Source organism: Protobothrops mucrosquamatus, unplaced genomic scaffold (genome assembly GCF_001527695.2).
Source record: "Protobothrops mucrosquamatus isolate PMUCROS unplaced genomic scaffold, P.Mucros_1.0 scaffold3387, whole genome shotgun sequence".
Lineage (NCBI taxonomy): Eukaryota > Metazoa > Chordata > Lepidosauria > Squamata > Viperidae > Protobothrops > Protobothrops mucrosquamatus.
Genome location: NW_015389369.1, coordinates 44,271 through 71,698, shown reverse-complemented (window position 1 = coordinate 71,698; position 27,428 = coordinate 44,271). Strand labels below are relative to the sequence as shown.

Below are 27,428 nucleotides of genomic sequence, written 5' to 3'. Positions count from 1 at the left end.
GTCCTCAACTTACAACCATTTGTTTAATGAGGTCAGAACGGCTCTGAAAAAGGTAACTTGTGACCATTTTTCACATGGATGACTACTGCAGCATCTCCATGGTCACATGATTGAAATTTGGATGCTTGGCAACTGACATGTATTTATGACTGTTGCCGTGTTCTGGTATCCCCTTTGCCACCTTCTGACAAGCAAAGTCAATGGGGAAGACAGATTCGCTTAACAACAGTGCTACTAGCTGGTAGGAATAGCCAACACTCCAGAAGACAGACTGAAGATACAGGAAGACCTGGACAGACTTGAACACTGGGCGCTATCTAACAAAATGGAATTCAATGGTGAAAAAAGTAAGGTTCTACATTTAGGCAAGAAAAACCAAATGCACAGGTATAGTATAGGTGGTAGCTTGCTCAAAAGTAGTAACTGTGAGAGGGATCTCGGAGTCCTAGTGGACAATCACTTAAATATGAGCCAGTCGTGTGCAGTAGCTGCCAAAAAAGCCAGCACACTGCTAGGCTGCATTAACAGAGGGATGGAATCAAGATCACGTGAAGTGTTAATACCAATTTACAATGCCTTGGTAAGGCCACACTTGGAATACTGCATCCAGTTTTGGTCGCCATGATGTAGAAAAGATGTTGAGACTCTAGAAAGACTGCAGAGAAGAGCAACAAAGATGATCAGGGGACTGGAGGCTAAAATATATGAAGAACCGTTGCTGGAATTGGGTAGGTCTAGTTTAATGAAGAGAAGGACCAGGGGTGATACAATTGAAGTCCTTCAGTATTTGAGAGGCTGCCACAAAGAAGAGGGAGTCAAGCAATTCTCCAAAGCACCTGAAGGCAGGACAAGAAGCAACGGATGGAAACTAATCATGGAGAGAATCAACCTAGAACTAAGGAGAAATTTCCTGACAGTGAGGACAATTAACCAGTGGAACTGCTTGCCTCCAGAAGTTGTGGGTGCTTCATCACTGGAAGCTTTTAAGAGGAGATTGGACAGCCACTTGTCTGAAATAGTATCGGTCTCCTGCTTGAGCAGGGAGCTGGACTGGAAGACCTCCAAGGTCCCTTCCAGCTCTATTCTGATTCAAGTGAGGCCATACGTCCAATGGCTCACTTAACCAGAGGTCATTGTTGAGACTCTAGAAAGAGTACAGTCTCTAAACTGGTCATATGTTAAGAACTTTCTGAATGGTCTTCCATGAAGGTAGAAGGCCTACCTTTTCTATTCTGTGTAGCACATAACATACACACGCTGAGCTTTGCAAGAGAAATGTTGTGGACAAATGGATATGCTAAAGAGATACCACAGCATTGTTATCAAAAAATAAAGCCAGGACACTTTGAAAAAGAAATCTAAATGTACAAATGAATTCAAATAAAAAGCTCCTCTGTGGTAGAGATTTGATGTTGCTGTTTCTTACTTGTTTTTGCATTTTAACTTTGTAATATTTGCAATTGTTTTCATTTTATTTTAATTCTGTCTGCTGCCCAGAGTCATGTGTTGAGGTGGGCGGCCATAGAAACTGAAGGAAGGAAGGAAGGAAGGAAGGAAGGAAGGAAGGAAGGAAGGAAGGAAGGAAGGAAGGAAGGAAGGAAGGAAAGGAAGGAAGGAAGGAAGGAAGAAAGAAAGAAAGAAAGAAAGAAAGAAAGAAAGAAAGAAAGAAAGAAAGAAAGAAAGAAAGAAAGAAAGAAAGAAAGAAAGAAAGAAAGAAAGAAAGAAAGAAAGAAAGAAAGAAAGAAAGAAAGAAAGAAAGAAAGAAAGAAAGAAAATGGCCGTGATCTGTACTTACAGGAATGAGAAATTTCTTAATTTCCTCCAGCGCATGTCCCATTCTGGCATAGGCTTCAGCTGGTGGGGCAAACACTTCGATGAGAACATGCAAATCATCATTTAGATGAAAGTACTTTGCTTCTCCGCTTTTCCTCAACTCCTCTTCCTGGGAAGACGGAAAAATGACATATGAAACCACTGCATGGAGAAATGCAAGTCACCATTATCAAGAATAGTTTTTACACATTGCTAGGAGTAAACATACTAAACAGCATACTAAAAAACAGAGACATCACCCTGCCAACAAAAGTGCGTATAGTCAAGGCCATGGTTTTCCCACTTGCAATGTATGGCTGTGAAAGTTGGACCATAAGACAGGCTGACCGCCAAAGAATTGGGGCCTTTGAACTATGGTGCTGGAAAAGACTCCTGCGAGTCCCCTGGACTGCAAGGCGATCAAACCGGTCAGTCCTAGAGGAGATCAACCCCGATTGCTCTTTAGAAGGCCAGATCCTGAAGTTGAAACTCAAGTACTTTGGCCACCTAATGAGAAGGAAGGACTCACTGGAGAAGAGCCTAATGCTGGGAAAGACGGAGGGCAATAGAAGAAGGGGATGACAGAGAATGAGGTGGCTGGATGGAGTCACTGAAGCAGTAGGCGTGAGCTTAAATGGACTCCAGAAGATGGTAGAGGACAGGAAGGCCTGGAGGAACGTTGTCCATGGAGTCACGATGGGTCGGACACGACTTCGCAATTAACAACAACAAAGGGATCGGGAGGGTGGGGAAAACGGGAATGTTGCATATAATGAACCAAAATGAACTTGGAAATAAATATACCATATGGAGTCCCGTGTTATCGTTTAATTAAATAATTCTAAGATACCATAGGACCCACTCCGCTAATCTTTTATAGTATACAGGTAGTCCTTGACGTATGGCCACATTTGAGCCCTTTCTAAGCTGTAACCAAGCCAATTTTATGAGCACAAACTAGGCCTTAGGTCTTTAATAACAAGGGTCTATATGGGCGCTATTTCTCAACCTTAGGCACTTGAAGCTCTTTAGACCAACACCCATTATTCCTAGCAAGCAATTCTGGGAGTTGAAGTCCAGAGATCTTAAGGTGACCAAGATTGAGAAAAACTATTATATGGTACCAGAGAGAGAATCCTGAATTAGATTGAACTTTGCCAATAATCCTCTCATGGTTCCATTCAATACAGTAGCTGCTCAACCAATCTACAATAGTCTGCCTCTTAAACCAAAAATACATTGGATTGTATACCATTGCCCTTGTAATTGGGGCTGGAACAAGATGGAGTTAGGCATCTTCTAAAGAACCCCCAGCCTTGTGAGAATTCTCAAAATCCTGCTATGCTCTTAGAAAAAGGTGCACTTTGCATTCTGAGTTAAAAGTTGCTTATTTGCTCACGCATCGACCCACCACGACTGAAGAAAAAAATAACTATCTCCCAGACTTTCTGGAAATGAAAGCTGAACAGAATTTGGTTGCCCTCTCGAGCTGTCAATCAGCTAAGTATTTTAGTGCCGGCTTTAATAAAGATGGGCAACCTCATTCATCCCACTTGGTCACACCAAAAGAGGTACCTGACGAGTCCATGACATGACTTCATCTTTTTTTCCCCCCAACTATGAAATGCCACCAACCTCTAGCCTATAACATAAAGTCTGCTTAAGTTTTCATCTTTTTCACAACACTTTTCCCTCACCAAGTGTTCTATTTCTGCTCTACTTCCTCTATTTTGCCATTCTATCTTATCTCTGTTGCCTGGCAACTGAAATATTGCGATGCTTGGCAGATGCCATTGACCCTTTCAACACATATAGGTAATCACGGATAAACCACAGAGATAGGATAAAACAGGGAAGGTAAAGGAAGGTCTGGAACAAAATGTCTTTTGGTATTTCGACCCCATCTACTTGCAACATATTTGATAAATAAGTACGCAACCTCAAAATCTGGCTTGATATTCATTCTCTCTCTCTCTCTTTCTCTACCTACCTACCTACCTACCTACCATGAGCATTTAGTAAAATAAACACAGTAGCCCACCCAGATGTATTGGAAAATGGAATGTGTGTCTGTGTGTATCTACATCTACACACACACACACACAAAACCCTTCTATTTTCCACTGTACTTACGTGAGCCACTGCGTTTATTTTATTAAAGGCTTGGGCATTTAGCATTATGCTTTACAGAGAATTAGATAAAAGACTGCTTGTAAATGAAGATAAATGGGTGCTGATTGGGGAAAAACAAAACTAGAAGTACAGAGCAATATTACTAATGATTTGAAGAGGGGGTATTTAAGGACATTCCTCGCCCCCAAGTACATCAGACGCTCCTGGTATACTGAATAGTCTTTTACATTTCTAGTCTATGTATGTTCTGAAGTGTTTCTATATTATTGTTCTAGTTAGGGGTGTATTAAAAATACGCTGCACTCTTTTTCCAAAAAGGACCACAGACCCACTTTTGACTGGCCTTGTTAAAAAGTTCTTGCATCTGCTCTTGGTTTGTGTTGTAATTATGAGCTACTTAGGCATATGTCACTCAAAAACAACTTCTAGGTAGCAATCTTTTTGTTCTGAAATTTACAGCAAAAGTAATGGGATCGGTTGACAAGCCCACGTAAATCGAGCAAGTTAACACATCAAGGCTGGCAGTTTGAGGCTTGTAACAAAAAACCGGTAGAAGGAAAGATGTAAAGTCTTTGCTCTTATTAGCTTATTTGTGGCATCAGGCTGTTCCGTCCCCTATCTGCATTCCAGTGCTGTCTTACTTGCAACTAACGAAGGCAGCTTTTGAAAGGTGAAGAGAATGCTTTACTTTTTAGGCAATTTAGCAAAGTCCACAAACAGAACGGAGTAGGAGCTGCGAGTAATAAAATTAATCTGGAAAAAAGCAAAGCCAGCTTTCAGAAAATCCTTTTTAAGAGTGAGAGCTGTTAAGACTCTAATCGTCTCCCCATGGGAAACAACGCAAGCCCTGATATACTGAATAATTTAAGCGTGAACACAGCTCAGAAACACACAAACAAACCACCTGGTAAACAAGCTTCACAGGCTCTGCTAGATGGTCTAAAGCAGCGGTTCTCAACCTATGGGTCGCGACCCCATTTGGGGTCAATCGAACATTTCACGGGGGTCGCCAAGCAAGGCTGTCCGCCATTTTTCCCCCTTTTCCGGCGGGTGCCTTACCTCCCTTGGGCTGGGCCAGCTGGTGGTCGGCCTGCTCCGTCTCTGCCGCTTGCCAGCTACGCCTCGGCCGGCGCAGGGGGCGGAGCCACGCATGCATGGCACTCCCGGGCAGGGAAAGTCCTCGACTTACGACCGGTTTAGTCCTCGACTTACGACCGGTTGGGGGTCGCGGCATTAAAAAGGTTGAGAACCACTGGTCTAAAGAGCATCCAGAATTGAAAGATAAAAGTGCAAATGAAAACTGTAATAAAGTTATTGTATGCTAATGGGGGACTGTCAAGCAAAGTGAACAAGAGGATTACGGACACTCCTTGCTGATTCAGACAACAGACAAGGGCAAAGGTGACTGAAACACACTCAGAACTGTAGAAATGATAGTAGACTTTAGGAGAAGCCCTCCCTTATCCTACCACCTCTTATAATACTATAATATCTCAAGACTTAAAATGGACACCTGACATTAAAAATGTCATCAAAAGAGAATTGATTGATATCATAGTTGATAATTATTAGGGAGCAAACTTGTTTAGGGGTGAAAAAGATTTTATAGACGTAGAGTGGTGAAATGATAGAACACGTGTTTAAAAATAGATATGTGTGGGGTTTTTTTTGGAACTATACTGTTATTTTAAATATGATAATTATTTTGAAATAGAGAGAGAATTTCTGTTTGATTTAATAATGAATGAAGGCAGGGAATTTCTTGACATTATACTTGATAAGTATTTGAAGGTGTAAACTTTACAAAAGGGCTTAAAAAGATTTTTTTATAGATGTGGATTGATGAAATGATAGAATATATTTTAAAAAATAGAACTGCATTTGTTGGATTTATATTATTTTAAACGTGAAAAATACGCTGTAATAGAGAGAGTAAGAGCCACTTGTGATAGGGAAAAAATTAGTTTTAATGAACAATCTATTATTAAGGATACCTGAAATCCCAACTATATGTCTATTGAAATGTAACTGGAATAAGACAATTGCAATTAGTAAAGCTTAAAACAGGATATAGATTATCATAATTGCAAGGTGATTGAGGATCTTTGTTTGATTGAACTTTATCTAAAATTGTATTAATTTTAATTTTAATAAGTAATATTATTCCTTACGGAGAGCAAATTGTTTATAATTAATTTGAGCTATATGTATATGACTTTGTTTTTGAATGATTTGACACTCTGACCACCACGTTGTGTCCTAAGCTTTTGTATAAAAAATGGGAAAAACCAATAAAACTTTTATAAAAAAAAATGTCATCAAAAAAAGCACAACAAAGAGTGTTCTTCCCAAGTCAGAAAGCTCAAGGAGTTGTTGGATACAGTTCTACAAAGGAATTACCGAGTCTATCATTTGCACCTCTATAACTGTCTGGTGTCAACGCTGCTAACTTCAGATGTTTTTGCATTGACAACAGATGGAAATGTAGCCAACTTTTTCCTTTCGCTTTTAGAGTTAGATGATGCTGGGAGGGGGGGATGTGAATGAGAGTCCAGTTAGACATAACAACACTAAACTTAGCGTGAGAATCAAGGTTATTGAGCCCAGAGCTGATAAAGAATTGGCAGGCTGGAGAACTGGAGAGGAAGCCCTGTGCTTCAAGCTAATTGGGGAATGTGATTTATGACTGTTAACTGGAGGAGGGAATTGTGCTTTGATACTATGTGCCCAGGGAAGGGGAATTCAGTTTTTGGCTTCGATTATGTAGTGATGATATGATGCTACTCGAATAAAAGATTTATTTAAGGTAAACAATGCCTCGAAGTTCTTTGAAGAGTTTCATCTGTTGGAACCATGACATCTGGTTTGACACTGCAACCAAACAAGACATTTATTTCAACAGATAGTCAGAACTGCAGAAAAAACCATTACTACCAGCCTGCCTTCCACTGAGGACCTGTATACTGCATGAGCCAGAAAGAGGGCTGAGAAATTATCTAAAGCAGGGGTCCCCAACATATGGGCCGTGGGCTCTTGGCCAACAGGCTGCAGAAATGGTTGGCCAGGGCGTGCACGTGTGGGCTCGCATCCCCCCCACTTGTGCTAGTGCCCGTGGCCCCGTTTGCGCATTTGCGTTAACGGGATGTAGCGTGGGGGGACATGCCCCGTTTGTGCATGTGCGAACAGGCCGCTAGCGCGGGGTGTTTGTGCATGCATAAATGGTCGCTAGCTGCTGCGGGGGTGTGCAGCAGTTTGCACATGTGCATAGCGTCAGCGCATGCGCGAACACGGCCACTAATACTACGCCAGTGCACGCAGTAATTTGGAAGCTGCTCTCTCCTCCGGGGCATGAGCCCAGAAAGATTGGAGAACTCTGATCTAGAGACCCCTCACATCCTGGACATAAACTGTTTCAACTCCTCCCCTCAAGATGGCGCTATAAGGCACTGCACGCCAAAACAACTAGACACAAGTACAGTTTTTTCCCCCATGCCATTACTCTGCTAGGCAACTAATTCGCACAACAGTCAACAGTATATTCCAACTATCCACAAAAGACACGCAAAAACTTGTATTTTCTCTGAGGTAGGAATGCACGGAGGGCAGAGGAAATTGCATGCAGAATGCAAATAGGGATAGGTCATTGTATACACACCTTGACTTGTGTTAGCTTTAATTTTCCCCAGGCTACACTAGGATTGGTGAAGAAAGACACACACACACAGCAGTTCAGTGCACACACTAATGATCTTCGGCCAGCATTTTTACCTTTGCTTTATCCCTCATGGATCCTTTTCCCAATATTGACATTTTTGTCAACGTCTCTTCTTGCAAGCGCTTCAGAGAATTGCCACGCGGGCCCAAAAGTTTCCCCACAAAGTTGAACTGAAAGACAAAATAAGCAACAATAAAAACCAATAAAGTATCTACCCACAGTGCTGAGAAGCTATAAGCTTGACTTAAGATTCGTGCCGGGGATAAAAAAAAAAAAATGCTGCTGAAAACAGCATTTGTCTACTTCTGTGAAATAAAGAAACACATTAGGCTGTAAATTTTGCTGCTGCTGAGGACAAGTAAGAGGAAGAACATATAAAAAATTATTACCATAATGCTAGCACTTTTTGCTGCTGGCAGCTTTCTTCGCATTAAAAAGTTCTACGGTAATAGAAAGGTACATAAGAAGTGATAAAGGGATCAAAAAAAAATTTTGTAGGAATCTGAAAACAAAAATCTGGAGCTCCAATTGTCAAAAATAATAAAAGGATACCCATTAAGTTAATCTATTTCCGTGAAAAACAGATACAGGTAGTCCTCATCTTACAACCACAACTGAGCCCAAAATTTCTGTTGCTAAGCAAGACAGCTATTGAGTTTGGCCCCATTTTATGACCGTTCTTGCCACAATTTAAGTAAAGCTCATCTGGATTCAATGGTCTTTTTGCTTTCTGGGGAAGACAAGAAACCATAAGGTAGGGATGAAATTCCGACTGATCCGTTTTCCCGTTTATCTCACAAAATACCCAACCACAAGTCAGAGAACGGCCAGGTGTAGATCAGGGTTGTCCATAGCTGGCTGGGGAATTCTGGGAGTTGAAGTCCAGAAGTCTTAAAAGTTGTCAAGATTGGACACCTCTGGATCTAGACCAGGGGTAGACAACCTTGGCTCTTTTATGACTTGTGGACTTCAACTCCCAGAACTCCCGAGTCAGCATGGCTGGTTCAGGAATTCTGGGTGTTGAAGTCCCACAAGTCATAAAAGAGCCAAGGTTGCCTACTCCTGGTCTAGACACTGAAAATGCTCAAATCTACTGGGAACAGAGAGAGATTGACAAGAGATGACACTGACTGACGTTCTGGGGCAAAGCAAGACACACTTGACAGGACCAGCCAAGATGGCTTCCAGCAGTGAGAAGGCAATCTGTCTCTGATCTGACCCTCAAGAGGCAAAACCTAAAAATAAGCGCTCTCTTGAGGGGGGAAAAATGGTCCCCTTAAGGACTGAAGGGACTTTTGACGAATGGAAGATGGCAAAAGTACCAGGGATGTAAGCTGTAGCATTCACGTCCTTTGGACAGATTATTTCAGCTTTTTGGGCTGGCTCAAACGTAGCCTGGGAGATTACTCAGAGCTGTGGAATTTTTTATCGCTTTTTTTTTTGTCTTTTGACAGCCTGCAGAATTTCTATTGGATTGACAGTCATGAGAGTAGGAGAAACCTGTCCAGTTAGGATTCTTAGATGCCAATCACTGCATCCAAGTTTGCCTTGCCATTTTTGTAGATTTTCTGCAGTTCTTGGTGCCTTAGTCTGTAACTGGGGAAATGTTTAAATTTAGGAAACTATGTCAGAATATACCTTAAGACGAACATGTATAACTGCTGGGATACATTTGTATTTGCAAGAGTCGTGGTGACGCAGTGGTCAGAATGCAGTATTGCAAGATAATTCTGCCCACTACCAGCAGTTTGATCCTCACCGGCTCAAGGCTGACTCAGCCTCCCATCCTTCCGACGACCGTAAAATGAGAAACCAGATTGTTGGGGGCAAGATGCTGACTCTGTAAACCACTTACAAAGGGGTATAAAGCACTGTAAAGCAGTATATAAGTCTAAGTGCTGTTGCTATTTTTATTAGATATATGTACAGGTAGTCCTCAACTTATGACCGTAATGGAGCCCAAAATTGCTAAGTGAGACGTTTCTTAAGTGAGTTTTGCCTCATTTTATGACTTTTCTTGTTGTTAAGTACTACAGTTGTTAAGTGAATCTGATTTCCCTGTTCACTTTGCTTATCAGGTTGCAAAGGGGATCACATGAGACACTGCAACCATCACAAATACCAGTTAGTTGCCAAGCATCTGAATTTTGATCATGTGAGATGCTGCAATGATCACAACTGTAAAAAATGGTCATAAGTCACTTTTTTCAATGCCGTTATAGTATTTAGTGACCGTTCAAAGTTACAAGTCGAGGGCTACCTGTATTTGTATGGTTTTATTGCTTTAAATGTTGTAAGCCATCCAGACTCACCTTGTGGGGAGATGAATGACAGATTAGATATAGAAAGATAGATAGATAGATAGATAGATAGATAGATAGATAGATAGATAGATAGATAGATAGATAGATAGATAGAGACAGAGACAATCACACACCCCTTAGTCTGAATCAATCCACTGCAGGATGGAAGTCTGTTCACTGAAGGCTTTAGATCATCATCTGCCACATTGATCTATTGCAGGTTTTTTATTTATTTTTTAATCCAAAAGCCAAGCGAGACAGACTGGTCCAAAGTCATCCATGGCATTTATTTTATTCATTTATTAAATTTGTATGCTGCCCATCTCATCAAGAGACGACCGTAGGTGGCTCATAACCGAATAAATATAATGACCAGTTCAGCTACATCACGTGTTTGTCTGCTTACATATGTATGTGTATGTATGTGCTATCCATATGTATGTACATATTGTGGAGGGAGAGAACCCACACTTTTCCTTTGGATGGATATATGGATAGACAGATAGATAGATCGATCAAGCCAGCCAGCCAGCTATCAAACAAAGATACATTTCATACCATCCTTGTGGTCCTTCTTTCCCTATGCTACTTCGTATTATTAATTCCCCTCTGCCTCAGGATAGCCAAATTTTTGTAGCTAGCAGTAGCACAGAACCAGCAACTTTGCTCAGGATTGCTGACTAGGAGATACCAGGATGGAAAGATGAAGTTAAAACAATTCTGACGTAGGGAAGATCTGGAAAGAGACAGGTTAAAGCCTCAATCCCTTCCCCAGTAATACTGATTGGGGTTTTTTTTTGCTGCTAACTGAGCAACAAACTAGCAGCATAAAAGTGGTTGAAAAATACATTCGGCCCTGCAGTCAGGTTGCTTTTTTTTTTTTTTTTTTAATCCTGGCTTCTTTCCAATGTATTCTGCCAATTGCAATCCAACTCATTTGGAGGGTACTGAATCAGGAAAGGCTGAGCCAAAACCTCAGAGTCTTTGCTGCCAAAGCTGGGAAGGCAAAGGAAAGTGAAAGTCAGAAAAAAATCAACAGCGGTCAAGCATGTAACAAGAGGAAGTGAAATTAGAGTTATTCCACTTGCTTTCACTGGGCGTTGGTTTCTTTTAACCGACGCTACCCAGAGATAAAGCATTACGCTGCCTTTTTCAAACCATACCCCTTGTGTTGGTAGGTAGAAGAACTCCCAACAGATACAGAAGATTATGTGAGATGCTATGACATGGAATGGAATGGAGAATAGGAATGGAGAATAGGAATAGGAGTAGAGTAGAGTAAAATAGAATAGAGTTGGAAGGGACATTGGAGGTCTTATAGTCCAACTCCTTGCTCAGGCAGGAAACCCTATATCAGTGATGGCGAACCTTTTAGAGTCCAAGTGCCCAAACTACAACGCAAAACCGACTTATGCATCGTCGGGTGCCGGGTGGGCGTGGCCCATTGGGTGGGTGTGGCCCATTGGGTGGGCGTGGCTGCAGTGGTAACGGCAGACTGGGTGGGACTAAAAAGTTCAATCAATCAATTCCAATTTTGCAAGATCTTTTTTTTCCCAGCGAGAAGTTGAAATTGACTGATTGATTGAACCTTTTTTTTTTTTTTTGCACACGACGGCGGAGGCCTAAAGCGAAAAGGTTTTATAAAACCCAGCTGAAGGCCTAGGACTGGGGCGACGGTGCGCGTGCCCACAGAGAGGGCTCTGAGTGCTGCCTCTGGCACCCGTGCCATAGGTTCGCCACCACTGCCCTATATCGTTTCAGACAAATGGCTGTCCAGTCTCTTCTTAAAAACCTCCAGTGTTGGAGCATTCACAACTTCTGGAGGCAGGCTGTTCCACTGGTTAATTGTTTTAACTGTCAGAAAATTTCTCCTTAGTTCTAGGTTGCTTCGCTCCTTGATTAGTTTCCATCCTTTGCTTCTTGTCCTGCCTTCAGGCGCTTTGGAGAATAGCTTGACTCCCTCTTCTTTGGGGCAGCCCCTGAGATATTGGAACACTGCTATCATGTTCCCCCCTCGTCCTTCTCTTCGTTAAACTAGACACACCCAATTCCAGCAACCGATTGGGATGGCTTATCTTTGAGACAAATCGTTGAGGGGCCTCTGGATTTTAGAAATCAATAGAGATCGTCCTTGACTTACAACAGTTTGTTTAGTGACTGTTCAAAGTTACAATGGCACTGAGAAAAGGGGACTTATGACTGGTTTTCACACACTTATGATCGTTGCAGCTTCCCCGTTGCCAGATGATCAACATTCAGACGCTTGGCAATCAATTCATATTTATGACGGTGGCGGTATCCCGGGGTCATGTGCTCCTCTTTCGCGACCTTGACCAGCAAAGTCAATGGGGAAGCCAGATTCACTTCACAGCTGGCTGTATACTCAACAACTGCAGTGTTTCACTTAAGAAAACGTGGCAACAAAGGTCTTAAAATGGGGCAAAACGTACTTTATTGTGTCGCTTAGCAACAGAAATTTGAGATTCAACTGTGGTCGTAAGTTGAGGATTCCCTCTAATGAAATATCGCTGAAGGCACTATAGATTTTACTGTAATAACCTACAGAGAAGGACCATCTGTGCTGGGATGCTCTACCTCCCTCTTTATATAAAGTGTCTTGCCTTATTTGGGTCTGATTCATTATTTTCTAGCACACCTTAAATTATCCCTGGTCTTCTAACCAGACGGACTGCTGAGTTGGTCTCTCCCTTCGGCCGTTATTCAGAAAGGTTGTAGACTTTAGCAGATGCAATTTTACATTTTCAGAAAACAAGGCAGGATGCAGAGTATTGCATTCCCTTTATAGTGCAACTAAATACAACAACCGTATCTAAAGTTACATTGTTGTACTTGGAAATTCAAGATGTACGCTGCGAATCTGGAAATTATCTTATATTTCACCCAAGAATATTATATCCTGAACAGAGTTTGAATCACCCATTTTTTTTTCTTCTTCCCGTCTTCCGTCTTTTTTCTTTTCCTGGAAATCAATCCCCTCGTTTGATATAACGTTCTTAGAAACTCAAAATGCTTGCAAGTAATTATGTAATATTTCATTCTGGTTCATTGTCATGGGCTATGTTTAGCTCATTTGACAGTCACTTAATGTAGAAATTCTGAGCAAGCTTAGCTGTCATTGCAGAAGAGTAATTTCTTCTTATGGAATACATCAGGGATCTCTTAAAAACGACGATGCTAAATTAATCCAAAAAAAGGTGCAGCATTTACAATAATAGCACTGAAGAAATGACCCAATGTCACACTGATAGGCATAACAATATACAAAAAACAAGATTATATTTTAGACGCAGGAATTCCAAAAACATTCATTGTATTCTTATAGTCGTTTTCTTTATTCCTTTCATCAAATCTGAACATAATACCTGCCCATTGTTGCATATCCATTTCTTCTGATGTAGTGTAATAGTTTTACTCAATTTTAGGGGCCAAAACATACACCCAGAATGGAGTTCAACTTATCTACCGATGGACTTATCTGTGTACATATGCGGTAATGCTTATATTTCCCATATATATTTGCAAAAACACCCATATTTCCCATATATATTTGCATATTGACCCATCTGTAGATGAGCCAACTGCCTAACATTTTGACCAAAGTACCATGAAAAATGTATGTCAGCTTATCTCTGGGTGGCACACTTGGCAAAAATATTGAGAGTTGCTTTACCCAAATATGAGCTTACAAGTCAGCATATATGGTAACTATGAGCTTGACCTAGGAGGGGACAATCTTTAAGGGCAAGAATGAATTGGGAAGTTAACTAAAAAAGGCTTCTTGGGGCAGAGTTGAAATTACCGAGTGCGTGCTGGAGAGAGATGAATTCCACACTAGAAATTAGAAAAAAAAAAGGTGTTAAGAACGGGTGTATGATGTGGGTCAACAGAAAAAGTGTAAAAATGCGACTGCCATTTGTTCAGGGACTGTTCAAAGTTACAACGGCACTGAAAAAAGTGGCTTACGATTTTTCACACTTACGACCGCTGCAGCATCCCCACGGTCACTTGATCAAAATTCGGACGCTTGGTAACTGACGTGTATTTGTGACGGTCGCAGTGTCCCGGGGTTTTGCGACCTTGTGACAAGCAAAGTCAATGGGATATCCAGATTCACTGAACAGCCAGGTTACTGACTTCACAAGTGCAGTGATTTACTTAAACCACTGTGGCAAGAAAGGTTGTTCAATGGGGCAAAACTCACTTTTATCAACTCTCCTGCTTAAGGCAGCAGAAATGATGAACTCAATTGTGGCCATAAGCCTACTTGTATTTAATTTGTTGATTCCAGGTGGCTACTTAGGGAAGTCTCAGCAGTTCCACTTAAGACAGCAATCTAGTCCATATCTAGACAGATACGGTCATTCCAAACTTTCAAAAGGACATCTAAATGTTATAAAGCAGAGGTCCCCAACCTATGGACCACGGCCCACTACCAGGCTGCAGCTTCTTGGCCATCGGGCCGCGTGAGTGGCTGGTCAATGCACATGTGTGTGTGCGTGCTCACTCCTCCTTGCGCTGGTGCTACCCGAGCTGTGAGCCTCGCGCCAGCGCTAGCAGCCCCATTTGCGGAGTGTGCATGCTTGCGGCCCCATTCGTGCACATGCATGCACAGTCACACTAGTATGTGTGCACATGCACGCATAAAGGTGCCTGCCCCTTCCTTTCCCATTGGGCCAACCCAGAAAGGTTGGGGGACCCCTGTTATAAAGAACAAGTTCAGAGGGATGCTTCTTCACCTGTTCCGTGAAGTATCGCTCCAAATGATTTGGACAACCCTAATAAATATCATTCATATTAAATTGAGATTCGGGTGAGGCAGATTGGAATTCAACCTACAGCACTAAGTATAGCTACAGCTTCCCTTCTTTTCTATGAAGATTCTCAGTCATCCGGGTCATGGGTGTCCCAAAGGTGCTTTTCCAAAAGGCAACTGGACTTTCTTGCTTTTTTTTTTCTTTGAAAACCTGATGTCAGAACTGAAGAAGCTTCTTGGATGAGAAGCAAAACATTTTCAAGGGGAAAAAAATAAGTCCAGTTGTCTTTTGGAAAAGCACCTTTGGGATGAACATCCCTTTTCAATTTTCTCTGGTTGGCAAGTTTAGTAAAATCAGGACTGGTTAACCCTTGAATGGAGAATCCCTAGGGAATTTGAAGGGGGCAACACATTCCTAGTGACTTAACAGCCCAATGGGTGACAACAAATTGAGGGGGCAGTCTCCGATAGATAAGAAATACTGTTTACTACAATTGTTGTTGCTGTAAACATTGTGAAATATAGTTGTATGTGCTCAAGTTTTATAGAACCAGACGTGTCAGAGGGGAGATACAGCCATCAACTAGTTTCCCTCAGATTTGAATACTAGGTTTCATTGTGAGAGATCAATTTCTGTAAATTTGTTTATTCTTAGGCCATGCTTGTGCTATAGCAGGGGTAGTCAACCTTGGCTCTTTTATGACTCGTGGACTTCAACTCCCAGAATTCCTGAGCCAGCTTAGCTGGCTCAGGAATTCTGGGAGTTGAAGTCCACGAGTCATAAAAGAGCCAAGGTTGACTACCCCTGTGCTATAGTGACTAATAACATCACAGCCAAGGTTGACTACCCCTGTGCTATAGTGACTAATAACATCACTAATAACAGCATCACTCAAGACCTTGATAAAAATGACTGAAAGCCCTGAATTCATTGTTACTACTTTGGCACATTGTTATTACTTTGGTTGGATGACTTAGCAACAAGGATGATTAGGGGACTGGAGGCTAAAACATACAAGGAACGGTTGCTGGAATTGGGTATGTCTAGTTTAACGAAGAGAAGGACGAGGGGGGACATGATAGCAGTGTTCCAATATCTCAGGGGCTGCCCCAAAGAAGAGGGAGTCAAGCTACTCTCCAAAGCACCAGAAGGCAGGACAAGAAGCAACGGATGGAAACTAACCAAGGAGAGAAGCAACCTAGAACTAAGGAGAAACTTCCTGACTGTTACAACAATTAACCAGTGGAACAACCTGCCTCCAGAAGTTGTGAATGCTCCAACACTGGAAGTTTTTAAGAAGAGACTGGACAGCCATTTGTCCGAAATGGTATAGGGTTTCCTGCCTGAGCAGGGGGTTGAACTAGATGATCTCTAAGGTCCCTTCCAACTTTATTATTATTGCTGCTGCTGCTGTTGTTGTTATTACTTAAGAGGTTAAAAACTACTCTTTGGGAAAATGCATTTGCTCCTTAGCCCCTGGTTTGACTTTGGTTTGTTTTAACAAAAAGAGGAGAGACACTTACGGATGTTTAATTAGCTAAGGAAGAGGTCCCCAACCTTTTGGGCACCAGGGACCGATTCCGTGGAGAGACGTTTTTCTGTGGACCGAAGGGGACGTGGTTTTGTGTGCTACCTGCATCCCGCAGATGGGGCTTTGCTTGTTTGTGCGGACTGGTTGCTGGCATGCCGCGGCCCGGTACTAGTCCACAGACCGGGGGTTGGAGACCCCTCAGCTAAGGAACAAGCCGGACAGAGACAATATAAAGAGCTCACAATGGAGGAAATAAAGCTGTGGACACTTCACCCAAAACTATTTATATTCATCAACGATGTAAACTCTGGATAATCACACAACTTATGTGTAGCCTCCCCCAATCTGGGGCTAAGCTATCTTGGCTGGGAATTGTAATCCCAAAGGCTAGTCTAGCTAGGAATTATGGGAGAAAAGGTCCAACCAAACTGGAGGATGTCAAATTCACAAAGGCTGCCTCTTAATTGATAATTTAGGCAGTGGTCTTCAGCTTGTGGTCCGCGGACCTCTGGGGGGCCGTGATGTCATCACAGCGCCGCCCCCCCCCGCAAATCTTGAATTAAGTCTTGGTGGTCACAAAAGGCATGTAAAAGAAGGGCTGTGGTGTAGAAAAGTCACTGATCTAGGTATTGTTAATTGCAGGTAGCACGGCTTCTTCGTGGGACTTTTGACAATTTACAGGGGGAACAGCAAAAAATTCAGCATTTGCAAACTTTTAATCTTTGAGAAAGCCATGACAGTTACTGGGAAGGGAGTAGGGGAACTGCTATTAAGCTTTATTGTATAGATTCGGTCTCATTTAGTAAGAATACCTTAAAAAAAACAACCCTCCAGACATCAGTAATGCCTTGTCAACAATTCCCTCACTTTATCAGAAACTATCGTTGCTTGAAACGTGCCCCATAGTTAACATACATAAAGATCTAGTTTTCAGTTTAATGGAACGGTGGTCAATATAATCCAAACCCTGTCATGATTTAATGATTGCAAGACTTCTTTCTGTAGTAACCGAACGGCCTGAAATACCCGGCTAGGTGCTCCATTAAGGATAAAGCAGGATAAATAAATCTTTAGTGCATTTGTAAAACGAGGAATTACTCATTTACCGTAAACCGTGCAAGAAATCTATTTTGCGATGTCAAGTAGTTTCTTTAAGATATAAATCTGAAGCCTGAGCATTGCAGGCTGACCCAAAGTATCAATTATGAAATATTAAAATGTTACTTGATGCAAGTAATTTAGAAAGCCAATTCCCCCCCCCCCTATTTTTAAGATACACAGCAACAGACGCTGTTCCTGTGAGTCTTCCCAAAGAACGGCAGCATTGTGGTTAGCGTTGTCAGGATACAATTAATTATTGTGATTGAACCAGCCTTTCCTTTGCTATCAATAAAATAAGCTGTAACATTGGCAATTTGAGCAGGGGGCTGGACTAAAAGACCTCCAAGGTCCCTTCCAGCCCTATTCAGAATTGAATTAAATTGAATTGGATTCTTATTGCTACAAGGCAACAAATTCTAAAAAAATCTCAAGCTCTTCCTTTTAGAAAAAGGCATATACAGCTTGCAACACCCACAAAAAAAAATGGATCAGCCATCTTCAGCTGGTTTGGTTCTATTTAAACAAGAACAGAAATGTAATTAAGGGCATCTTGAGGTATGGCTGGAAACATCTGTCAGAAGTGTCAAAAAGCCGTGCTTCTGCATACATAACCATCAGAATTAAATACCTGCCTACATTCTTAATTCAAATCACCACTTAATTTATTTTCTAGCCGAGGGATGTGGAGGATCCACCGTTCTGTGCTGATGGCATTGTTCTTATACAGGTAGCCCTTGATTTACAACCATAATTCAATCCAGGATTTGTCATTAAATCATGGTCATGGTAAGTCAGGGCCTTCCCACGCGGACAGACCCAATTTTATGACTTTTTTTTTTTTGTAGTGGTCATTAAACAAATCCATATATTCCCCTGGTCTTTTTTTGCCAGAAACCAGCTGAAAAGATCAGATTTCAGCAAAAAAAAAAAAAAAGCATAGTAAGTTACAGCAACACAACCATGGAATGCTGCAACCATTTGTAAAGATGAGCTAGTTGAGAAGCTCCCAAAAAGTAGTCATATGACCAACAGGGGAGTATTGCAACTGTTGCAACTCCAAAACTGGATTGTAAGTAACTTCTGGAGGTGTCCTTTGTAATTTCCAATGGTTGCTGAGCAACCGGCCAGAAGTCAAAAACTATGTCAGAGCATGCACAGTCTTATTACGCTGAGGTAACCCAGGAGTAAATACAGTAAACAGTGGTTTGTAATTAAATGGTGGTTTATATTACACTACCTACTATGTACACTAGAAATAAAATACATACACATGGTGAAACAACAAACTCCAATACACAGCAGTTACAGCAGTCAAACGGACGAGAGAGAACTTCAGCAAAAAACTCCAGCAGGTGTGTGTATCCCTTTAAGAGTCTGAGTATAAAAGGGAAGTTTTTTGCTGGAGTTTTCTCTCTCGTCCCTTTGACTGCTGTATATTGGAGTCTGCTGTTTCACCACGTGTATGTATTTTGTTTCTAGTGTATATTTGTAGATAGTGTAATATAAACCACCATTTAATTACAAACCACTGTTTACTGTATTTACTCCTGGGTTACCTCAGCGCAATAAGACTGTGCATGCTCTGACAAACTACCTGTTGTTTTTCTGGAGTTAATCCTCAAAACCAGAAGCAACCCCGCATTCTGAAACAGCAGAAATGCTTTCTCCTTCCTGGAAATCCTGGAAATTCAGTTTTCCCCAAATGGTCAGTTCTTTGCAACATGCAATTCTCAGATGATTAGGTTTTACACACACCTATTAATTCAGGCACTGTATCATGTGTTCAAAACAGTAATAACTAAAACCACAGCTTTTGTTAGTAGAGCTCTCCTCTCTCTCTCTTTTGGAATACCAATACAGGTAACATCTTATAGAAGTCAAGGTACATTAAAGAGCCTAACAATAGTTATTTATTAGTAAAAATAAAATAGTATTTACTTTGGATGCTTCTATTGTTTTTATCATTTTAAAATGATTCTAGTACAGTATTTTGATTGTAATACATTTTTTGAATTGAGAATCATTGATCGAGGTGGACAGCTACAGAAATTGAATAAATAAATAGTTCTCTTGGCTCATTACAATTATGTTTCTCTTACAAAAGGGAATGCCAAAAACTGAAATGGAGTCTTAACAGCTCTTGGAATGACACTGTTCAACTATTTTAAAAAATTTTAAGAATGGAGTCGTGACCCAAATCAAACACTGGGATTTTTGGGGATAGAAGTTACTCATTCAGATACTGTATATTCATTGTTTTATAAATCACCTGCACCTAAAGTAGTAAAAAACTGATCTAAAAAAGGGAGGGGTCCACAAAATACAAAGATTCTACAGTGCTTTTTCAACAATGTTTTGTGCAATCAAAAAAAAGTGTTCATTTGCATTGGTTTGTAACATGAACATTTTATAAATACATAGATAGCACTAATTATCAGATTATTATTCGATTTAACTGATTAGTAAATATTCCCAGGTAATATTTTTTTAAAAAATAAAATAAAATAAAACTGAATCTATATTTCTTCCTAACATTTGTGGCAAGATTGCATGATTCTTTCTAGCCATACTGTCAGATCTGAAAATATGTACAGTCACAGTGCACAGTACCAAATACAATGAGCAGAAACGACAGCAAATCAGCTTGAGTATGCACTGAACTCACCTTAGGAAATTGCTTTACTGGAATTAATACTTTTTGTCCCAGTTTCATGTTTTTATTAATCACGACATCAATGAACTTTTCTTCTTCTTTGCTTTCACCTTTCTGGAACTTATCAATTTCTGTAACAAGAAATACAAAACTTTGTTTTAGAATTAACTTTCCTAAACAACAGCAAGTATATCTTCATTTAAAGCAGGCACGACTTCAGTAGGGCAATTGATCTCCCACTTCCATAACCACCAGATCCAACCCAAGAAACATATTGGATAGCGAATCTTGCACCCTAAAAGTTTATGCTGCATAAAAGGGTCACCAATCCCCGGGGCCATAGCCAGGTATTGGGCCACATTCCATTTATTCCCTCTCCCACAGGTTCACAAACCTGGAAAAGCTGGGGACCATTGCTGTATGCTTTGCCTGATTTTACTTTTTTTTTTTCTCTCTCTTCCTCTTCTACTCTAGGAAGTGGAGCATTTTTTGTGGAACATAATTAACTCTGGCCTAAGGATATGCCACATTCCCTGAAATTATTCCCAATTCTTTACTGAAACTCAAAAGTCTTCCTCGTGCTTATCTAAAACACAGAATTCTGTTTAAGGAAGGTGGCCTTAGAAGAGCATTTTGTACCGATGGGACATCTGCATGTAGCTGTCTCTTCCCTTAATGATACACACTGCCATTTACATTTAGCCTGGAATGATCATTCAAGTTTTAAAGTGTTATATGCTTTTATACATGTATTTTTTGCCAACGTTCTATAAGACGGTCGGGCAGAAAAACTTTTGGAGTGGTCTAAAAATATGCAGTTAAAAAAAAAAAAGCAAAGGGTAGCGTTTTATCAGCTACTCGTTTCCAGCTCTGAATCTGTTGGCATAACAGTCATGTTCTCCTAAAATTAAGTCACGCATCTCCAATGTATTTAATAAAGAGCCATACTTTAAAAATAGAACAGGCGTGTATACAAATAACAATAAAGTGACAAGCCAGAAATGCAAACTCCAGCTGTTCGAGTCATTATCAAGTAATTTTTGTGGAACTAAAAAAGGAACAGTGAAGACCAGGAGTCTCTTTGCCAGCAATCAACACCCAGCTAAGCAAGGAGTAACACCAGGATTAACAGCAGACAAAGAATCAAACAGTAAACAACACCCTAATCAACAAACTACCAACTCAGACAAACAATCAAGCAGGAAACACTATCCTAATCACATCAGATTTTATCTATTTTTTGCCATGGTCGTTAAGGGAATCACTATAGGTTTTAAGTCAGGGGTCTTCAAACTTGGCTCTTTTTATGACTTGTGGACTTCAACTCTCAGAATTCCTCAGCCAGGCACTCTGGCTGAGGAATTTTGGGTGTTGAAGTCCACAAGTCATAAAAGGGCCAAGTTTGAAGACCCCTGTTTTAAGTGAATCGTGTGGCTGTTAAGCAGCTTTCCCCATCGATTGCTTGCTGGAAAAGTCACAAATGGCGATTGTGTGAACCCAGAATGCCGCAATTATCATAAACCTTTGCTTGTTGAGTTTTGATTGTGTGATGCTGCAATGATCGATAAGTGCGAGGACCAGTCACACATCATATTTTTCAGTACTATTGTATCTTTGAGTTACCTGTCACTAACAAATGGTTTTAAATTGAGGACCACCTATACCAGGGGTGTCAAACTGCCGGCCCACAGGCCGGATGCGTCATGCTGAAACCGCACCCACCCCAGTTCCGGCAATGGGAAAAAAGTCACGATATGTTGCGACACGTCATGTGATGTGACGAGTTTTGACACCCCTGACCTATACTGTATATGAATGGGAAGTAAAGCCCACACTCCCTTCCCTAGCGCTGATGATGCAACTGATAACAAAATGTCTAACAACAAACACCTAAGCCAGGCCTCTTCAAACTTGGCCCTTTTATGACTTGTGGACTTCAACTCCCAGAACTCCTCAGCCAGCGTGCCTGGCTGAGGAATTCTGGGAGTTGAAGTCCACAAGTCATAAAAGGGCCAAGTTTGAAGAGGCCTGACCTAAGCTCAGAGAGTACCAAGGACTCCTCAGTTCAACTCATAAAAGAGCCAAGGTTGACTACCCCTGGTATAGATTATCGAGTTAACATTCAGACTTTTTATACAATCGCTGAGAGGAAACCCAATTTCTCCGAGAACGATGGCTGGAATGCCAAGAGCTGTGCCCCAAATGTATCTGGAGAGCACCAACTTTATGAGCCACCCATAACAGTCAATTATGGGTCTTTATTTCTGGCAGGGCTATTTCTGGTGACCTGTACAGGTGGTCTCGTGATTTACAATCATGACTGGGACCAGAATTTCCAATGCTAAGCAAGTAGGTAAGTGACTCACACCCAATTTTACAGTTTTGCCCTGTTTTTTTTAACCAAATGACTGCAGTTGTGCAGGAAATCAGCTAATCATTAAGTAAATCTGATGTCCCCCATTAACTGCTTATTGCAGGGGTGTCAAACTCGATTTCATTGAGGGCCGCATCAGGGTTGTGGTTGACCTTGCGGGGCCGGGGTAGGCATAGTTGAGGTGTGGGTGGCCAGGGTGGGCGTGGTCAGCTCAACATCACTCGTGGGGGGGCGCCTGTGGTGGCCCGGGTGGAGCTGGGGGAGGGAGATCCATTGTCTCCGGCCGAGGAAGGCAGGACCAGGGCAAGCACTATACCTTTGTCCACCAGAGGAGCCTTTCTGTCGCTTTCAGGCCATGCAGAGGACCCCCAATGATGCAGGCTGCCCGGAGCCCTGGGCAGTGAAGGGCAAGCGCCCAAATCAAGCTTTTCCCGAGAGGGTGCCCAGCTGTGCTTATCTCCTCAAGGCTGCTGCTGACTGGCTCACTCGCCTTGGCCAAGTTGCTCATGGTGTGCGTGGGAGGGCAAAATGTGTGGGTCAGAGAGAGGCCCACTCCCTCTCCCTGCATCCTCAGCGATAGGATAGGATGGGAGACCACCAGGAGGTGAAGAGGAGGGGACAAGGGGATGGCGAAAGGGCAGCAGGGCTGCTCGTGGCCAAGTGCTAAGGCAGGATTTCCCTTAGACCCTTCCTCCCTCTCATTATAATCTTCCTTCCTTCCCTTTTTTTCCCCTCCCTTCCACACTTCCTCCCTCCGTCCATTCCTCCCTCCCTCCCACCCTCTCTTCCTTCCTTCCTCCTTCCTTCCTTCCTTCCTTCTCATTCTCAACTCTTTCCTTCCTCCGTGCTCAGGAAGTGGTGATGGGAGGGGGAGAGATTGCCAGCGCTGCCGGCGTCCATGCTGCTGCCGGTTGTCACTATTCCATGTGGACGGGCCCGGTCTCGGTGAAAGGGAAGCCTCATGGCTGCGAGGCTAGGTCAGTGAGTGGGCCCTGGAGGTGCTGGTGGGAGGGGGATGGCGCTGACCTACACCTGGTTGCGCCCATCAAAGCCAGAACGCGCTCAGCCTTAGATCCATGGGGCAGCCCTGGAACTAGCGAGGAGCTGCCCCGTCACCTCTGCCCTGCCCCCTGGGTGTGCACCCAGGAGATGACCAGTGCTGGCATCCTGAGTGAAGTCAGTCTACTGGGCCAGAGAGCCAGCAGGCTGGACTCTGCCTGCTAGCCGCCTCTTGCGCTGCGCCCAGGGGGCAGGGCGGAGGCTCCCGTCGCTGGTTCCAGGGCTGCCACGTGGATCTACGGCTGAGCACATTCTGGCTTTGATGGCTGCCACCAGGTTGTAGATCAGTGCCCGGTCGGCCTGGACCGGGCTGAAGTGCTGCAGGCCGATCTTTCGTTGTTTCAAGAGCAGGTCCCCGGGCCAGATGGAACCACATGGTGGGCCAAATCCGGCCCGCGGGCCTTGTGCTTGACATGTCTAGCTTATTAGAAGCCCGTAGGAAGGTTACAAATGGTGATTACATGACCTCAGGATGCTTCAACCATTGTAATTACAGACCAGTTAACAAGTGCCTGAATTTTGATCATGTGCCCATGAGGATGCTGTGACGGTCATCAACACAAGAACAAGTCGTAAGTAACTTTTCTCAGTGCGTTGTAATTTTGAATGGTGACTAAATTAATGGTTGTAAGTCTAGGGCTACCTGCAAGATCTTTCAATGTTTCATCCTATGAAAACATTTGAATTGTTTTAAAAGTTGGCGTATGCCTTCCAAACTACACCGAAGTTCTCTAAATGGCCGTAAAGAGCACCTACCGTTTTGTTAATACGGTAGTCAACAGCAACCTATGTCAAATCCTAAAAAGAAGAGAATTGCAAACTGAAAGTTACAAACTGCTCAAGTCTATAACACTGTAATGTATAGTTGTAATGTATAGTTGTAAAATATATTTCATAATTTCCTCCTTTTCGCTATCTGGAGAATCCAGACACCTAGGCTGGGTTTTTAATATCACAAAAACAATGCAAGAACGTTGTCCCTTTCATATTCACTCCTGGTTTAAGAAAAACTGGGTATCAGTGTAATACTCAAAAGTCCCCAGTGAGCTATTTTCATATGCAGCACGCTGATTTAGTTGTAGATATAACAGGGCTAGACCAACAAGGGGAATCTAATCAGATTTTCAAAGTCGAATAAGTAGGATTTACCTTCTTTAATCGCTAGATTACATACTGTTGCTGCTAGTAAGCTTTGTGTTCCGTTGTAGTCTCCTAGCTCAGAATAATACATGAGTGTGTGATTAAGGTCTTTTTATAATGCTAAGGATTAAAATCCCATGTTCCCAGATCATGGACACAATACCCAGAAATTCAGGTCAAATAAAGGAATTACCGAATTTTACGCACAGCACAATAGGCTAAGCAAGGATTTGTTTCTTCAATAAATCCACAGACCACAGTATCACCGAGTGCATTTAGATAATGGATAAAAGGATGACTTCTTTTGATAACCTCAAAGAATTAATCTTCTTGTGAGAGGACCATCAACGTGAGCCTTGCTATCTTTATTAATGCTCCACACAACAGGGCTTTGCCTGCATTAAAGTGATGCCTTTCAAGAGATTGTCTCCATCAATAACTGAGATAAAAACAGCGGAACCACAGATTTTAGTAAACATTTAAGTATAGAAACCGCAAGCCCTTTAGCGGTTAGCTTTATCACATGGACTTGGCAAAAAAACTGAAGGCCAGAATCGTAACAGTCAAACTAGGCATAACCTTTTCTATAGCTTCTATAGGCCTTTTTGTTAATACAGTAAAAGCAGGCCCAGAGTTTCCCTTAATCCGAAAAGCATTTCACTCTAATGAAAGTTTTGGTTAAGACATTAATTTCCACATCCCAAATGATTTGTAAAACTGCTTTTTTTCCCCTCTTTGCAAGGATTTGTAGTGAGTAAGATAAACATCTGCTTAATGTTCATACAAAGAGCTTTCACAGTGCATTAACCTGCCCCCCCCAACCCTTTTCTATCTAACAATGTCTCTTGAGTCTTTAATCCAATTCAAATGTAATTATCTGTACATGGAAAACTGATTGGTTTATATGGGGAAATTGTCTCGGGATTCTAGGTACTTTATACAAATATTGAAAGAACTGCAAATAAAAATGCCAAATCTGGACCATACAATCTATAATGGAAAAAAATGAAGTTTGGAAGCATTTGACTGTGTTAGGTTCAAGTCCAAGAACCTACAATGATGAAATCTTATTATGAGATATTGTTTATTTAGGTGCAGATGAGAAGATTGGACAAGCAATGAGAATCACTTATTCATTCTTCTGCTCCAATGTCATGAGAAGCAAATCAACCCAATTCTGCAAATTTTACATTTGGTGCACTCATTTTGCTTTGTTTTCCTTCCCTTGACCATCTGCTAAGTGTGTTCTTTCAGATTTAAAGTCTGCAAATTAATAACTGGATAATGTTAACATTAATCACTCTGAGGCAAAAAATACTGTATCTTCTCCATTAAGTCTGTGAACTGAGGTAACATCTTTATGGATGTGTAACCATCAACTTCTGAATAGAATAGAGCTGAAAGAGACCTTGGAGGTCTTCTAGTCCAGCTCCCTGTTCAAGCAGGAGAACCTATACCATCTCAGACAAGCGACTGTCTAGTCTCTTCTTAAAAACCTCCAGTGATGGAAGTGCCCACGATTTCTGGAAGCAAAGCTGTTCCACTGGTTGATTGTTCTCACTGTCAAGAAGTTTCTCCTTAATTCCAGGTTGCTTCTCTCCATGACCCATTTCCAACCATTGTTTCTCATCCTACCCCTTTGATGCTTTGGTGAATAACGTGACCCCTCTTCCTTGTGGCAACCCCTCAAATACTGGAACACTGCTATCATGTCTCCCCTGTTTCTTCTTTTCTTTAGACTAGCCAAACCCAAGTTCTGCAGCCGTTCTTCGTATGTTTTAGTCTCCAGGCCTTTGATCATTTTAGTTGCTCTTTTCTGTGTTTTTTTCCTAAATTCTTTATGTATTAATATTCCAATTGTGAATATGGTCCAACAGAGACAAATTTATTATGCCTGGTTTTCATTCACTTTTTCTTGCAGATACTGAAAACTAGACTTTTGTTTATTTCTCGCAATCCTGGGTTACATCATGGAATCTACCTGCCAGCAATAGAGCAGGCAAAGACAGATTTGTATTTTAATTCAGCCTTGGAGAGTGGCATTGAAGGATATATCCACGTTTGTGGAGCATCACGTATAAAATGACTCATATTAATTTGTCCTCTTCCCAACACTCACAAGCTTTTAGCTGATAAATGAGAGTTCATAAAAATCCCCCCCAAAAACTGTGTAACCTGTATTTATTATATCTTCTGTATCTTGAAATTTCGAGTACAGTCTGGAAATTCTTTAGCAGAGAACAAGTTTGGAAAAGATGTAAAAAAATTCTAGAAATTTCAAAGCCAGGCAGAAATTTCTCCACAGTCCCCAAGAATGAAACTGGAAATATTTCCAATGTTCCTTATTTTTCCCCCCACTACAACTATTAACTGACAAATTTGTCTTGCTGCTTTAAAATCATGCATACAGGTTATCCTCGATTTACAAGTAGTTGGCTGGGCAACCCTTAATCATTACAATGGACCTCCACAGGGCTACTTATGACCCAGATTCAAAGTTCCTATAGGTACCCCCCCTCCCACATAGTCACATGATTTCCTTTTGGGTGCTGGACCACAGGCCTACATTTATGGCCTTTTCCAACGTCCTGCAATCACGTGACCACAATTTACAACTGTTTTGCTGGAAACCAGCATTCTCCAGCAGATGGTGGTGTAGAGTCCACAGAATGGGTTATTAATGCATTCCTGCCTAGCAGATAACTAAGGAAAAAAACTTCAGCCACGCCTCCCTCTGGGTGTGTCTTCCCCAGTTTTTTCCTTAGTTCTCAGCTTAGCAGACGTATTTTTCTTTGCTCCGCAAGGCTCCAAACTAGGCCTAACAGCCTCTAT

General features: G+C 41.8%; 1 protein-coding gene across 1 annotated transcript in view; it reads right to left on the bottom strand.

Annotated features, from left to right (window-relative positions):
- The window catches only part of KHDRBS3 (KH RNA binding domain containing, signal transduction associated 3), a 121,195-nt gene that overhangs the window by 50,139 nt on the left and 43,628 nt on the right, over nt 1–27,428 (bottom strand). Inside the window, exons 2-4 of the mRNA XM_015826928.1 lie at nt 20,036–20,154; nt 7,714–7,830; nt 1,796–1,942 (exon numbers count right to left, since the gene is read on the bottom strand). Coding sequence (XP_015682414.1) covers nt 1,796–1,942; nt 7,714–7,830; nt 20,036–20,154 — 383 coding nt within the window. The remainder of the gene's footprint in view (nt 1–1,795; nt 1,943–7,713; nt 7,831–20,035; nt 20,155–27,428) is intronic.